The sequence below is a fragment of the Anomaloglossus baeobatrachus genome, chromosome 5 (assembly GCF_048569485.1).
Source record: "Anomaloglossus baeobatrachus isolate aAnoBae1 chromosome 5, aAnoBae1.hap1, whole genome shotgun sequence".
Classification (NCBI taxonomy): domain Eukaryota; kingdom Metazoa; phylum Chordata; class Amphibia; order Anura; family Aromobatidae; genus Anomaloglossus; species Anomaloglossus baeobatrachus.
The window spans coordinates 524386662-524403178 of record NC_134357.1 but is presented as its reverse complement, the minus strand read 5'-3'; the positions used below and the strand labels follow the sequence as shown (position 1 = coordinate 524403178).

Genomic DNA, 16517 nt, shown 5'->3' with positions numbered 1-16517 from the left:
ACATATTTCCAAGCTTCTGGGTCAGATTAGGGAGCTTAAAGGGTTACATAAACGCAATCCAACGAATGATGTTTTGGCTACATTGAGTAAAATTAGAGAAGATCTGAAGCAACTCATTGACCAAAGATATATTTCAGCCCGGGAAAAAATGCAGGGCTTTTTCTATGAGTTTGCAGACAAATGCGGGGGACCCATGGCAAGATACTTACATCCAAGGGCACCTAACATCTACATCCCAAAGATTAGAAACACTGGAGGGAATGAAGTTCATGAATCGGGTAAAATAGCTCAGGCATTTAAAGAATATTATGAATCTCTTTACAATATCAAAGGTAAATATGCAGCTATGTCTCCGGCACGACAGCAGTTGAAAATTAATCAATATATTCACAAAACAGCGATACCTCAGCTATTGGAGGAGACTAGTGACGAATTGGACCAACCGATAACATTAGAAAAGGTAAATGAGGCAATCTCATTGGCTCCACTGAACAAATGCCCAGGCCCGGATGGGTTCTCGGACAAATTTTATAAACTTCTGTCCCCGACCTTGGCACCCTTCCTGGTTAAAGTGTTTAATGAGGTCTCTTCAACTTGTACGTTCTCCAAACAAACATTAGAAGCACATATATCCCTTATTCCTAAAACAGGGAAGGATCCAAACTTATGCCCCAGCTATAGACCTATCTCTTTAATTAACCTGGATATAAAATTGTTTTCCAAAATTATAGCATTAAGATTAGCTACTCATTTGCCATACTTGATTCACAAAGACCAAGTAGGTTTTATTCCAACAAGAGAGGCCAGAGACAATACTATAAAAACCCTTTTGCTTATGTCTCATGTTAAATCTAAACAAATACCTTCATGCATTTTATCTATTGATGCTGAAAAAGCATTCGACCGTGTGAATTGGTCTTTTCTACAGAGCGCCCTAAAGCAGATTAATATTAGCCCGAAGCTGCTTGATAAAATAATGGCTCTATATCAGAACCCATCAGCAAGGGTTAGATGTAACAAGATGCACTCGAGCCCCTTCACGATCGCAAATGGGACCAGACAGGGATGCCCCTTGTCCCCATTTCTGTACGCTATAGTGATGGAGCATTTGGCGGTAGTCTTGAGAAATAATCCTGACATTGGGGACATCTCTGTTGGTCAGAACAGCTATAAGTTGTCACTATACGCAGATGACTTATTATTGTATGTCACAAATACAAGAGTGTCTATGCCAGCGATCCTGAGGGAGTTCAACATGTACAGTGACGTGAGCAATTTTAAAGTTAACCTAACGAAATCTGAAATTTGAAATATCAATTTACCATCCTCAGAACAGATTGCTCTACAAAAAGTGTTTCCTTTTAAGTGGTGCTCTACTTCAATGCAGTATCTGGGGGTACGATTGACAGCAGACCCCACACAACTCTTCTGACTGAACTACAAACCGATCCTTGACAAAATTATGACTGACATCCAGAGGTACAAAGGGGCGAAATTACCGTGGTTCGGGAAGATTAATGCCATTAAGATGGATATCCTCCCGCCCGAAGCTGCTTTATATTTTCCAGGCAGTCCCAATAAAAATAACAAACAATTTTTTTAAACAACTCAATACAGTATGTTCCAGCTTTGTCTGGGGGCAAAAGAGACCACGATTGGCCCGTAGATTTTTATGTAGACATAAAAGTAAAGGGGGGACGGGTCTCCCGGACTTTCAAGGCTATCACAGAGCAGCAGTATTGATAAGGATTGTGGACTGGTTCCATGGGGAAGCTGGAAAGGAGTGGGTCTCCCTTGAGAAAGAGATGTCAACAGTCTCTTTAACCTCACTACCTTGGATCTCTAAAAAAAACCCTGTCAAAATATCTCACTTACTGTTTCTTTAACTCGGGATGTGATAAAGATTTGGGATACCGTGAACAAAGACCAGACCTTGTCGTATGTACCAGGGCCCATGACACTATTATTCGACAATCCTGACTTTCCCCCAGGGATGAATGTGAACAAATTTTTAGTGTGGCCATCGACCCATAGTGTTAAGGTGGTGTCACACACAGCGACGGCGACAACGACGTCGCTGCTAAGTCACCATTTTCTGTGACGTAGCAGCAACGTCCCGTCGCTGTCGCTGTGTGTGACATCCAGCAACGACCTGGCCCCTGCTGTGAGGTCGCCGGTCGTTGCTGAATGTCCTGCTTCATTTTTTGGACGTTGCTCTCCCGCTGTGAAGCACACATCGCTGTGTGTGACAGCGAGAGAGCGACGAACTGAAGCAAGCAGGGAGCAGGGAGATGGCTTCTGGCAGCCTGCGGTAAGCTGTAACCAAGGTAAACATCAGGTAACCAAGCGAAGTGCTTCGCTGGTTACTCGATATTTACCTTAGTTACTAGCGTCCACCGCTCTCAGACTGCCGGTGCCGGCTCCCTGCTCACGTAGCTGGAGTACAGATCGGGAAAATAAGCAAAGCGGTTTGCTTATTAACACGATGTGTACTCTGGCTAGGAGTGCAGGGAGCCAGCGCTAAGCGGTGTGCGCTGGTAACCAACATAAATATCGGGCAACCAAGCGCTTGGTTACCCGATATTTACCTTAGTTACCAAGCGCAGCATCGCTTCCACGCGTCGCTGCTGGCTGGTCACTGGTGAGATCTGCCTGTTTGACAGCGACCATGTAACGACGCAGCAGCGATCCTGATAAGGTCAGGTCGTCGTCGTGATCGCTGCTGCGTCGTTGTATGTGACACCACCTTTAGACTGGGTCAAGTTGTGTCAGCTTCAAAACCCTTTCCTACCATCTCTAATTTAAGAAATAACTTCCCGGACCAATCAGTACCTTGGTTTGCATACCTCCAATTACAGTCATTTGTGGCTGCCCTTTCTATGAGGGGGCTGACAAGTGCTAAATTAACCCAATTTGACTCTCTTTTGCTCCAGGACACTACTCCCAAACACACCATATCTCAGGTGTATTCAACTCTTGCTCAACACCAGAATGATGATGAGCCTTGGTTTAAAAAAGAATGGGAAAGGGAACTGGGAGAGGCAATACCAAGGGATCAGTGGGAGAGAGCCTTCTTTTGTGCACACTAACTCCCGATGGCGTGTAAAGCACAGGAACAGAACTATAAAATAATTACTAGATGGTACAAATGCCCAGAAACTTTACACAAAATCTACCCTTCCATTTCGGAAGTGTGTTGGAGATGCGATGCGGCCCCGGGCAGTATGCTACATATCTGGTGGGAGTGTCAGCCAAAACAGCAATTGTGGTCCAAGATTCTGGAGGTCTATGCTCAGATTACAGGAGTGAAGATGCACAAAACCCCCCAGTTATGCTTGTTATCTATGATCCCAGGCTCAGTTAAGACAATTAAACAAGGTCTTTAAAACATTGTGTTACTGCAGCTCACGCTATTATCCCCAGAAAATGGAGATCATCTGTTGCCCCCACTCTGAAGGATTGGGTGACAGAAATGGATGCCTTGAGTAGAATGGAACGGCTCACTTCCTAAAATCAATTGTACATGGATAGATATTATTTGGTTTGGCAAAGCTGGATTATGTTCCGAGATTCACCTGATCTCCAGAGGTGGATCTAGAATTACCTACCATAAAGAGGTTGGTCACCTTAGAATGGTCTAAATGACATAATATGAGATACATAAGCTCTCCTATCCCCTCCCACACACCCCCCAAGCCTTCCCTTAATCTGTCAGTTTGTCTGTATGTTTCCCCTGTCGTTGTTGTCTTTCTCTTAGTCTCTTTTCTTTCTCTGACTTTCTTATCATTTTTCTCTTAATCTTGTTTTCCTTTTTTTTTTTCTCTCTATGATATGGTCTTGATGTAAGGACTCTTTTATGGGTTTATTAATATAGCATAAGGATTGTGTTTTACACGTGTTGTACCTGATGGATTATCACATGCTCAATATCCTTTTGGGTATGATATGCAATGAGACTATTTACAATTGTTCTTTGATACATGTGTTGATTCACATTCTGATGTAACTTGCATTTCAATTTTCAATAAAATTTAAGAAAAGAAAAAGTACCCGAGCACCATGCCCAGAGTTCTCAGGGAACTTCGGGTAATGATCCTGATCCAGCAACTTGAGTAATAAAAAATAAATAAAGGAAAAATAAATAAACTAAGAATAAAACGGGCACGCTATAGTTACCAAGTCTCCAGGACGGCTGCAACTGCTTCTGGGGCCCCTTATTCTACTTCCGGGGCAGCTCATTATCTTGAAACATATTCACAGCTTCCCCTGTCCATCGACAGTCCTGGCATCCGTGATTGATTGCAGGCAGACATGCCCCCACCCTGTGTGAAAGCGTGTCTGACTGCTTGCAATCAGAGGCGCTGTGTGTGTGTGTCTATATCGTGGTGTAAAAATATATAAATAAAAAAAAATTGCGTAGGGTTCCCTCATATTATAATATTCAGCACCGATAAAGCATACGGCTACAGGCTGCAGCCCCCCGCCATGCACTTATCTTGGCTGTGAATCAAAATAAGGGGAACCACATCCGTCTTTTTTTTAATTATTTAAATAAATAATTTAAAAAATTGACGTGTGGTCCCTCCCAATGTTGATACCCAGCCATGATAAAACCCGACAGCTGGGGGTTGGTATAATTCAAGCTAGTAAGACCCATGCTTATTGGCACTCTCCCAGCCTAAAAATAGCAGCCTGCAACTGCCATGGATTGTCACATACATTAGATGTGACAATCCCAGAACTTTATCCTGCTCATCCTGATTGCCCTGGTGCAGTGGTAATCGGAGTAATAAGGGGTTAATAACACTTCAATTCTGCCACTAAACCCGAGATTAGTAATGGGAAGCATGTATGAGACCCCCCATTACTAAACTAAGTAAAAAAAAATAAACAGAGAAAAAAATCCTTAATTTGAAATAAAATACAAAAAATCCACCCACTGTCACCCCTTCATTAACGCCCAAAACACCCAGGTGAAAATGTAATCCACACGAGGTCCCACAACAATTCTAGCTCTGCTACATCTGAAGTGACAGCGCACCTGCATACAACATGACCGCCCGCTGTGATCTTCAGGCAGAGAATGAGCAGCGAAATAAGTGGTGATGTCACTCAGGTTCTTTGCGGAAACAGCTGGAGGTTCCCAAGGTCCACCACCTGAGATTGCAGGTAACCTGACCTCAGGTGATTTCATCGAACTGAGTGACCTCAGGTTAAGGGTTTTTTTTGTATTTTATTTCTAATAAAGGATATTTTCGGTGTTTAAATTAATTTGTTTTCATTCACAGACACCTCCTTCTACTAATCTAGGGCTTAGTGGCAGCTCTGAGCTGTTATTAACCCCTTATTACCCCAACTGTCATTGCACCAGAGAAATTATGATGAGCTGGGTAAAGTGCCGGGATTGTCGCATCTAATGGATGCGGCAATCCTGGACGGCTGCAGGGTGCTATTTTTAGGCTGCTGCGGCCCAAAAAGCATGTTCCTCCCCTGCCAGAGAATACCAGATTGCAGCTGTTGGTTTTATCATGGCGGGGTATAAAAAAATGGGGGGGGGGTACCACATGCCATTTTTTTAATTAGTTATTTTAATCAATAAAAGCCACATGCGGTTCATCTTATTTTGATACACAGCCAAGATAAGCACATGGCTAAGGGCTGCAGCCTATAGCCGTATGCTTTATCTGTGCTGGCTAATATAATACGGGGGACCCCACGTCAATTTGTTTATTTATTTTCACAGCAATAGAGGCATGCACACACAGCGCCTCTGATTGGCTGCAGTCAGACACACTGTCACACATGGTGGGGGCATGTCTGACTGCAACCAAAGACGTGGGGACTGCTGGTGGGTGGGGGAAGCAGTGAACATGTATGAAGCATAATAAGCAGCCTCAAAAATAGCGTTAAAGCTGTGTGGAGGCTCGGTAAGCATAATGAGCCTGCTCCAAACCCCCTATCCCTTCTACCAACATTTTGAAGTGGTGCATTCTGGTCCCGATAGACTTATATGGGGAGCGGAGTCCAGCCAGATATCCAGGATCAATTCCGGGCCTGAACCAGGTTTTTTTTAACCCAGTTGGACCCACCAATCCCGGGAATCTGCGAGTCCGCCCATCACTAATTAACAACTAAACCCTTCAATGAATTAATCTAAAGGTGCAGTAAGCAAATTAACACCACAGGTACTTCACATAATTTTATACAATTGGGCATGAAGAAAAAAAAATTACATTTTTTTCACTAAAATATTGTTTAGCCCTAACTTTTAGTTTTTAAAAGGACTATTAGGAAAAAGTGGACCACACAGTTTGTTGAGCAATTGGTCCTGAGTACCCCATTACCCCATATGTGGTTAGATTCTAAAGTGAGTAACCCCATCACATATAGTGGGAACTGTCACAAAATATATTCATTATAAGGCGTATATGGCATGTGCTTACCTATGACAGTAAGTTCACAAGAAAGGAACTTATACAGTAGGGGTCAACCCATTTAACAATGTGCAGATAGAAGTTCATTTGAGAAACCAGCCAGTGATAAACACCGGGATGTCATATGTTCTTGATAATTGTTTATTTATAAGAACGTCCTGATGTAGAAGGACGCTTCCTTTGAAACGCGTTGGAGATAGTATTCTAGTATCCTGGATCACAGACTATTCCTTAGGCCTCCAACACATCCGTTAAAAACACGCACATGCCACGAGACACGTATTTTCCTTGCGTGTTGCGTATGGTAAGTACGTCTCGGGTATGTGCGGTCCATGTGTGCTCTCCGTGTGCTATCCGCGATAGCACACGGAGAACCGGTAATTTGCATACTCACGTGGTCCGTGCTACTGTCCAGGGTTCTGATCTTCGGCTCCAGCCCCCGCCCACTCCTCGCTGACGCTGCTTCCGGCCGAGCGGAGGGGTGGAGATTAGCGCCGGTGACAGCACGCCCACCTCCTTTACACACTCATAACGAGCTGCGGCCGGAAAGAACATTTTGCAGCGGAAGAATCTGCGGGGCTGGTGGAGGTGAGTATGTGGTTTTTTATTTTTAAATTAATGACATGTGTTCTCCGGCGCGTGTCACACGGAACCGCATCCACACTACATCCGTGTGGTACAGGTGCGGGCCGTGTGACACCCGTGCTGCCGGAGAATACGTGGACATGTCAGCGTGAGACAATCACGGACGCACGTAAGTACGGAACGGACTCACGTTCCGTTCTAAAATACTTACGTGTGTCCAAACAATAACGAAAACATAGGTCCACGTGTCTCCGTGCTGCCGGTACGTGAAAAAACTGCCAAACACGTACTGACGGCAGGGATGTGTATCTTAGGCCTTAAGGCCGCTTTACACGCTGCGATATCATGGCCGATATCGCTAGCGTGTGTACCCGCCCCCATCAATTGTGCGACATGGGCAAATCGCTGCCCGTGGCGCACAACATCGCACGGACCCGTCACACTACTTACCTGCCTTGCGACGTCGCTGTGAACAGCGAAACGCCCCCTTTCTAAGGGGGCGGTTCGTTCAGCGTCACAGCGACGTCACAGCAGCGTCACTGAACCGCCGCCCAATAGAAGCGGAGGGTGCGGAGATGAGCGGGACGTAACATCCCGCCCACCTTCTTCCTTCCGCATTGCGGGCGGCCGCAGGTAAGGTTCCTGCGGTGTCACACATAGCGATGTATGCTGCCGCAGGAGCGTCGAACTACATCGTACCGAGCAGCAACGATATTCGAGAATGGACCCCCATGTCACCGATGAGCGATTTTGAATGTTTTTGCGACAATTCAAAATTCCTCATAAGTGTCACACGCAACGGCATTGCTAAAGCGACCGGATGTGCGTCACAAATTCCGTGACGCCAACGAGATCGCTTGAGCGATGTCGCAGAGTGAGTGAAATCCCTCTGTTTAGGCAGACTATGCTAATATGTATTGTAGTAAAAGTGCGCTAGCGCTGCCAGCCAGAGCCCTGTAAAAGCACCTCTTACACCAATCATCCACAGATCACGAACTCCTATCATCCACAACCAAACATTTGACAGCTGACGGGCAATTACGTTTTGCTCTTCCTTTTCCTTCTTTGCTCTCTGGAATCTGCATTGCAGACACATCTGAGCACGTTTACAACCGGAACACTGATCATACAGGTAGGATTTCATTTACTATATATGAACGATTCATGGTAAAAATGTTGTGACACTCTTATATTTATTTTCTTGTATTTTAAATTTATATTCTTATTTTCATATATTTATTTTCTTTGGATTCAGCAAGTTTCATTTGCTTACTGCAGCTTTATGTACCTAGGGGTGGGAGCAACAGTAAATTTAATGTATGTATTTATAAGCCATCTATATATATAATTGCCTTATTCTGTCTGTCTGTATGTCTGTCTTGCTCCAAAAATGTGTCACCGTGACAGTGTCACCGTGACAGTGTCGTTAGCGTGACAACTGTCGGATTGGCCGCTGGGCTCGGCCTGGCCCCGCCCCCCGCATGGATTAGCCACTCGCCCCGGCCCTCCGCACGCATCGCCCGCTCCAGCGTACACCGGCTCCCGGTACACATGAGCAGGGAGCCGGCATACGCTGACGCCTCGCCCACTCGCCCCCGCCACACGTTGGCACACTCAGCCCCGCCCCCGGCGGACATAACCTTGCGATGCTGGGATCGTGACGGAGCCGGTGTACGCTGGTAACCATGATATACATCGCGTAACTATAGGAAGCGCTTCCCTTAGTTACCCGATGTTTATCATGGTTACCAGCGAACACCGGCTCCCAGTACACATGTGCAGGGACTGGGAGCCGGCATACACTGCAGCATGGGGGATGGAGCACAATGGGGGGTGCGCAGCATGTGGGATGGAGCACGATGGGGAGTGCGCAGCATGGGGGATGGAGCACGATGGGGAGTGTGCAGCATGGGGGATGGAGCACGATTGGAGTGCGCAGCATGGGGGATGGAGCACGATGGGAGTGCGCAGCATGGGGGATGGAGCACGATGGGTGGTGCGCAGCATGGGGGATGGAGCACGATGGGGGGTGCGCAGCATGGGGGATGGAGCACGATGGGGGGGTGCGCAGCATGGGGGATGGAGCACGATGGGGGTGCGCAGCATGGGGGATGGAGCACGATGGGGGGTGCGCAGCATGGGGGATGGAGCACGATGGGGGTGCACAGCATGGGGGATGGAGCACGATGGGGGGTGCGCAGCATGGGGGATGGAATACGATGGGGGGTGCGCAGCATGGGGGATGGAGCACGATGGGGGGTGCGCAGCATGGGGGTTGGAGCACGATTGGGGTGCACACCTCCCCCCAAAACACACACACAGCGCCACACGCGCACCGCACAACACACCACACACACTGGGAACCACAAACACCACCCTACACAGACACCCACACACAGACAACACCACACACACACACAACACCCAACACACAAACACCGAGGCATACACAAATATACGCACATACTGCGCAACACACACACTGCACAAAACATACCTCCCCCAAAACACACACACGCACTCCACACCCACACAAACCGCGCACCACACACAGCACCACACACAGACAACACTGCAGACACACAGTGCTCCACAAACAATGCAACACACACAACGCAACACACAAACAACACCGCTCTCACACACCCCCACCCAGACAACACCTAGAACATTTACAGCGCCCTACACAAACACTGGCAACTACACACAACAACATCGATATATATAACAAAAAACATACATTAACTACACAATAAATTCTAGAATACCCGATGCGTTAGAATCGGGCCACCTTCTAGTATCCTAATAATCATTTATATTACACTTTATTTATTATTAGTAAAATATGTGACTTTTCTCCGCGTTTAGTGGTCTCTACTTACCTTGGTAGTCATATGTAGGAATCTCCTCTTTACACCGCTCATCACCCCTCACATATGTCTCTGTAGTATTAATATGGGTCAGATCTTCACCCTGAAACAGATATTGTAAGAATCACAGACAGAAGGAGAAGTCACATCTATGATCAGCTCTAATCCTGCCATCTTCACTGTTCTCATTACACTATTATAAAACATATAATACTGGTGGATAAAAAAAGACTGAGCACAAGACCTTCACAGCCGTCTACACATCATAGGGAGATTTCATGACACCTTCTCTCCATCTACCTGATGATCCTGAGGAACATCGGGATCTTCTTGTTTACAGTCCTGCGGAAGAAGAGGATGGGGACATCTCTCTGGTGTTGTCCTCTTTCTGGATAGAACTGGAGGAAACACATACAGGGACTGAATTCATTCTTTACATACAGATAATTATAGGCCGTGTGTAATTAGTTCTGTCTATTACCTGGTGATATGAGGGGCTGGGGATCCTCCATCATGACGTCCTTGTACAGATCTTTGTGTCCTTCTAAATACTCCCACTCCTCCATGGAGAAATAGACGGTGACATCCTGACATCTTATAGGAACCTGACACATACAATGATACCGTCATCCCCCGATCCCTTCATAGCGTTACTGTATAATGTCCCAGCATTCCCAGCAGTGTCACCTCTCCAGTCAGCAGCTCAATCATCTTGTAGGTGAGTTCTAGGATCTTCTGGTCATTGATGTCCTCATGTATCAGGGGGTGAGGTGGAGGCTCAGTGATTGGGCTCAGGGGTCTTCCCCATCCCTCAGACACAGGGGCCTGACAGCCCTCACTAGAGGTCTTCTTCACTACTGTGTAATCCTGGTTATGAAGAGACACATTAATAAATCTCACTACAGACATTTCCAGAGCCCTCACCTCTCCAGTTCTGTCAATCTGTTATTCCCATAGATAAGAATGATGTAATGTGACGTCATCAGAATCTCTCACCTCTCCAGTAAGCCGGAAGAGGATCTCTAGGGTGAGGTGTAATATCCTCTCCACCATCTTGTCCCTGTCTCTGTCCATCTTTGACGGGTCAATCAGGAAAATTGTCTTATACAGAAGATCTCCACTGAGAGGATCTGATATTGTAGGGATCTGAATGGGGAGAAGATGACATGTAACATCATAAAGATCTCATGTGAAATGAAAATTGATGTCAGACCTTAACGTAAACTCTACAGCAACTGGACACAGATGTTTGGCAAATATTTACGGCACAGAGGATCCAATATTTTAGGGACCTGAATGGGAAGAAGATGAGCTACAGCCACTATGATGACATGAGATTCGGCTCATCAGCTGATGGGGCAACGACACCAGAGACTCCATAGAAGAAGTTTTTCATTCAGCACCTGTGGCCATGTAACCATGATATCACCACAGATCCTTAAAACCTTCTAAGTCTAGAGGCTTCTGGAGAAGGAATAGACTAAGACGGGCTTTGCACGTTGCGACATCGCAAGCCGATTCTGCGATGTCGCACGCGATAGTCCCCGCCCCCGTCGCAGGTACGATATCTTGTGATAGCTGGCGTAGCGAAAATTATCGCTATGCCAGCTTCACATGCACTCACCTGCCCTGCGACCGTCGCTCTGGCCGGCGAACCGCCTCCTTCCTAAGGGGGCGGGTCGTGCGGCGTTATAGCGACGTCACACGGCAGGCGGCCAATAGCGGCAGAGGGGCGGAGATGAGTAGGATGTAAACATCCCGCCCACCTCCTTCCTTCCGTATAGCTGCCGGCGGCAGGTAAGGCGATGTTCCTCGCTCCTGCGGCTTTACACACAGCGATGTGTGCTGCCGTAGGAGCGAGGAACTACATCGTACCTGTCGCGACACCGGCATTATGGAAATGTCGGAGAATACACTGATGATACCATAACGACGCTTTTGCGCTCGTTCATCGTATCATCTAGCATTTACACACTACGATGTCGAAAGTGACGCCGGATGTGCGTCACTTTCGATTTGACCCCACCGACATCGCACGTGCGATGTTGCAACGTGCAAAGCCGCCCTTAGGCCATGTGCCCAAGGGACTCTGTACCTGTGGATATATCCGCAGGTACGTCTGCAGGTTTCCCGCAGCAGCTCCCCGATTCCAGCAAATATCTCTGGTAAACCAGCGGACATTCATGCGACTTACCTGCAGAAGTCCCAGCCTCTATCTCCATAGTGTAGGGCCGGGATTTCTGCAGGTACTTCCACAGGAATAATTGACATGCAGTTATGTGCAGCTGCGGGACATCCACAGCATACTCCGCAGCCGCACATACCGCAGCATGGACACAGCACTCCCCATGTCCCATAGGATAATATGGGGAGTGTCTGTACTTGCTAAAACCTGCGGATTTATCTAGAAAATGCAGATAAATCTGCAGGTTTTCCGCAACAAAATCTGCGGGTACAGAGCCCTGTGGACACATAGCCTTAAGGTTGCTTTACACGCTGCGACATCGCTAGCGATTGCTAGCGATGTCGAGCGCGATAGCACCCGCCCCCGTCGTATGTGCAACATTTGGTGATCGCTGCCGTAGCGAACATTATCGCAACGGCAGCGTCACACGCACATACCTTGTCAGCGACGTTGCTGTGACCGCTGAACAATCGGTGTCACAGCGACATCACTAAGCGGCCGCCCAATAGAAGCGGAGGGGTGGAGATGAGCGGGACGTAACATCTCGCCCACCTCCTTCCTTCCGCATTGCCGGTGGACGCAGGTAAGGAGATGTTTGTTGTTCCTGCGGTGTCACACATAGCGATGTGTGCTGCCGCAGGAACAACAAACAACATCGTACCTGCAGACGCAACGATATTAAGGAAAGGAGCGACGTGTCAACGATCACCATTTTTGGTCGATTTTGCGATCGTTGATCGACGCTCCTTGGTGTCACACACTGTGATGTCGCTACCGGAGCCGGATGTGCGTCACTAACGACGTGACCCCAACAATATATCTTTAGCGATGTCGCAGCGTGTAAAGCACCCTTAAGGATCTCGGCTGACACACTCCCTCCATATTTGCTGCTCTGGAAGGTGTGGGAATAGGAAAAGTATGGCTGCCTGTTGGAAATGCTTTTCTGAAGGAGAATGATTGAATGCTGAGGTATTTTGAGCTTCACTGTATTTTTTCGTAGTTTGAGGTTGGTTTTTTGTTTCACTTGCACTTCATGCAGAAAGTTTCTCCAGTCTGCTCCCTCTCCGCGTCTGACAAGGCTACAAAATATCATGTCTGAGGCTCATTCATTGCCCGAAGCACCGAAATGTGAAGATGGAAGAGAAGAAAGTAGCTGGAGGGAGATAAGGAGCAAATAGACGACTGGGCAAGAGCGGGTGTGCTAAGAAAGGTGGGAAATGCGGAGAGAATAATGGTTTATAGTTTTTTAACCCCTAGAGCAAAATAAATGTCTTTTCTCATCTTTCAGTTTTCATCAAATTCATTGTAAATCAAATATCCCAAATTAATTTGGGTCAATTTGTCAAATTTAAATTTTTCCAGAATTCCTCATCCTCAGTAATAATCTGTATCAGTCGGGAAACTACGACCACATGACAGCGACACAGAATGTAAAGAGCAGAATCCAGAAGACCGGTCCCCGATAAGCTCCGGGCCGGATTCATGGGGAGAAAACACAATTGTTATCATGTAGAAGAAATGAAGAATTCCACCAAGGAAAAAATAACTAAGTGACATCTTCATTATTAGGAATAATGCAAAAATATAACTGTTACTGAAGGCGTCATCTGTCCCCAAACCCTGAGTAACCTCCCCTGTATACATGAGCACACCCAGCTGTATATTACTGTACATATACACATGGCAGAGCTGGGGGAGGGGACACTATCTCCGGGAATGGAGGGGTTACTGCGCCCAGTAATGGGGAATCTCCACATACCTCCACCTGCAGAGCCGCACACTAGATATATGGGAGATGCTAGACTGTATGGGCTCCTTCCAGGTTAGTGGGAGTTGTCGGCTTGGTTAGTGGGAATGTACAGGCTTGTATATGGCTGCTCTGTGCTTATAGGACCTGTGATGATGTCACATGGAGGGGAGGAGTCAGGGGTCACATGGTCAGCTCCTCAGTGTATGCAGGACTCTGCTGTTCTGGATGAGGTGAAGTTTGTGTGTGGGGTCAGGAGGGATTTACAGTGTGGATGTAGCAGAGCCGTGTGTGTACAAGGTGTACAGAGCAGAGCTGTGTATGTATGACGTGCAGGGCCACCATCAGAGCATTATAACAATTACTGGTGTCTGGGGCCCAGTGAAGGGGTGGCCTGGAGTAATTACTTAGTTTTGTTACAGGGAACCAATCATCAGGATTTTCGTATATAACCTAAAGCCAGTTCTATACTGGCACTATCATGCTGATTCTATACATACCTTTCGTTATCAGCTCTGATGTTTAAGCTTTAAAATCCAAAAAAGTAAAGTTTATAAAATCATCAGCTTCTTGAGTGACAGCAGCTGAGGATCAGATAATATCTTTGGGGTATTCATAGCTATCCCTCCCCCTGTTAGAATTAGCATAAGTATTATACAAACGATTTACCTTTTCACTAACAGAACCTGTGTGAGGTCATACCCATGTGAACCAGAAGGGGCGGGGCCTCAGTCAACAAAGCTGATACCAGGAAGCAACATTTTTCTTTTTGCTGAGGCTCCCCCCTTCTGGTCACATGGGTATGACCTCACACAGGTCCTGCTAGTGAAAAGGTAAATCAATTGTATAATACGTACTTATGCTAATTCTAACAGAGGGAGGGGATAACTATGAATACCCCCCCAAATATTATCTGATCCTCAGCTGCTGTCACTCAAGAAGCTGCCGATTTTATAAACTTTACTTTCTTGGATTTCAAAACCTATACATCCGAGCTGACCACTAAATGTATGTATAGACTCTGGCTTTAGGTTATATACAAAACTCCTAGTGATTGGTTCCTTTTAAGCCGTGGATTCTGGCCCCAGTCACAGCAGAGATGGCCAATCATGTCACTTCAGCCACCACACATGGCTAATTTGCATGTATCACATGCAAATTAACCATGTGGTGGAGCATGGGCACGTCATCCCGCAGCACAGTGTGCAGCAGCATGATGAGGTCACAACGCTGCTTGAGGCAACGCAGAGCCCTGGAGGTAGCAAGATCACAGTGGAGAAAGGTAAGCACTCCATGGAGAAGCAAAAGAAAGGGGTATGATAATCGAAAGGGCTGGGGTTGGTGGTGGGGGTACCCACAGACCCCAGCCCATGCTTCAGCATGATGTGCGTCCAGCTGAAATGTATTGTGTTGCATGGAGGACGCCATGCGAAGTGGGAGCTGGGTAGGGTGAATAAAGAGATTTTTTTTATTGCGTTAGACACATAATGGAGACATGATGGGGACATATATACCAGGAGAGGGACTTATACACCAGAAGGGGCTGAAGATGGGGACATTTATACCAGGAGAGGCCCAGGAAGGGTGATATATATCAGGAGGAGGACATATATGCTAGGGAGGAACAAAGAAATTAGTATGGGGACATATATACCAGGAGGGGACCAAGATGGGGACATATATACCAAGAAGAGGACATATATTAACAAGGAACAGTACATACAGTGGGGGAAAAAGTATTTAGTCAGCCACCAATTGTGCAAGAAATCCCACTTAAAAAGATGAGAGAGGCCTGTTATTGACATCATAGGTAGACCACAACTATAAGAGACAAAATGAGAAAACAAATCCAGAAAATCACCTTGTCTGATTTGGCAAGATTTTCTTTTTTTCAAACTATGGTGGAAAATAAGTATTTAGTCATCTAAAAACATGCAAGACTTCTGGCTTTCACAGACCTGTAACTTCTTCTTTAAGAGGCTCCTCTGTCCTCCACTCATTACCTGTAGTAATGGCACTTGTTTGAACTTGTTATCAGTACAGTGTTATCCTTACACCTGTTGTGAATTAACCACGAGTTTCCTGACTGTGGAACTGTAGACGTTACTTCCTGATAATCGTGGTTTTGCTTAAGATCTGTCTGACACGTATTCTTTGGTCATAGTGAAATAGGGTCAGCCAGAGGACATCTCTCTCTGATACTGAATTATTCATGGATCAAATAATATCTGGGATCACTATATCTTTTGATTATGATCCCTATCTAATCACACTCATTCTTTCAGTCATATCACATTGGTATCCCAATCGGTCCTTGATCCCAGGGATTATTTTCCATCATCAGTATTCCACTAGAGGAAGATCACTCGGAATACACAATACCATGACAAAGAAATATCGTTTGCCACAAATTTTGTTTTCTTGGTTTGTTTAGATAAACGTTGAATCACAAATATAATCACTTTCACTACTATGTATATTAAAAGTAAAAGCAATATTAACTGAAAAGCTCCCTTGAATATAATGTGTTTTGGCATTTGCTCGATATTCAGAGGAATTATTACACATTAAATTTCCTGATATGTTACTACAAGTTTCACTAGTCCCATTTATGAACATATTGGCATAAGGCCATAACATATCATGAATTGTCCTTTCCACTAAGCTGGGTTTAAAAACATCTACAGTATTTATAG

General features: G+C 46.0%; 1 protein-coding gene across 1 annotated transcript in view; it reads right to left on the bottom strand.

Moving 5' to 3' along the window:
* Window positions 1-16517, bottom strand: part of LOC142312888 (uncharacterized) — a 171670-nt gene that overhangs the window by 130613 nt on the left and 24540 nt on the right. The window contains exons 5-9 of the mRNA XM_075351873.1: window positions 10886-11035; window positions 10577-10756; window positions 10371-10494; window positions 10190-10287; window positions 9902-9992 (exon numbers count right to left, since the gene is read on the bottom strand). Of these exons, the coding sequence (XP_075207988.1) occupies window positions 9902-9992; window positions 10190-10287; window positions 10371-10494; window positions 10577-10756; window positions 10886-11035 (643 nt within the window). The remainder of the gene's footprint in view (window positions 1-9901; window positions 9993-10189; window positions 10288-10370; window positions 10495-10576; window positions 10757-10885; window positions 11036-16517) is intronic.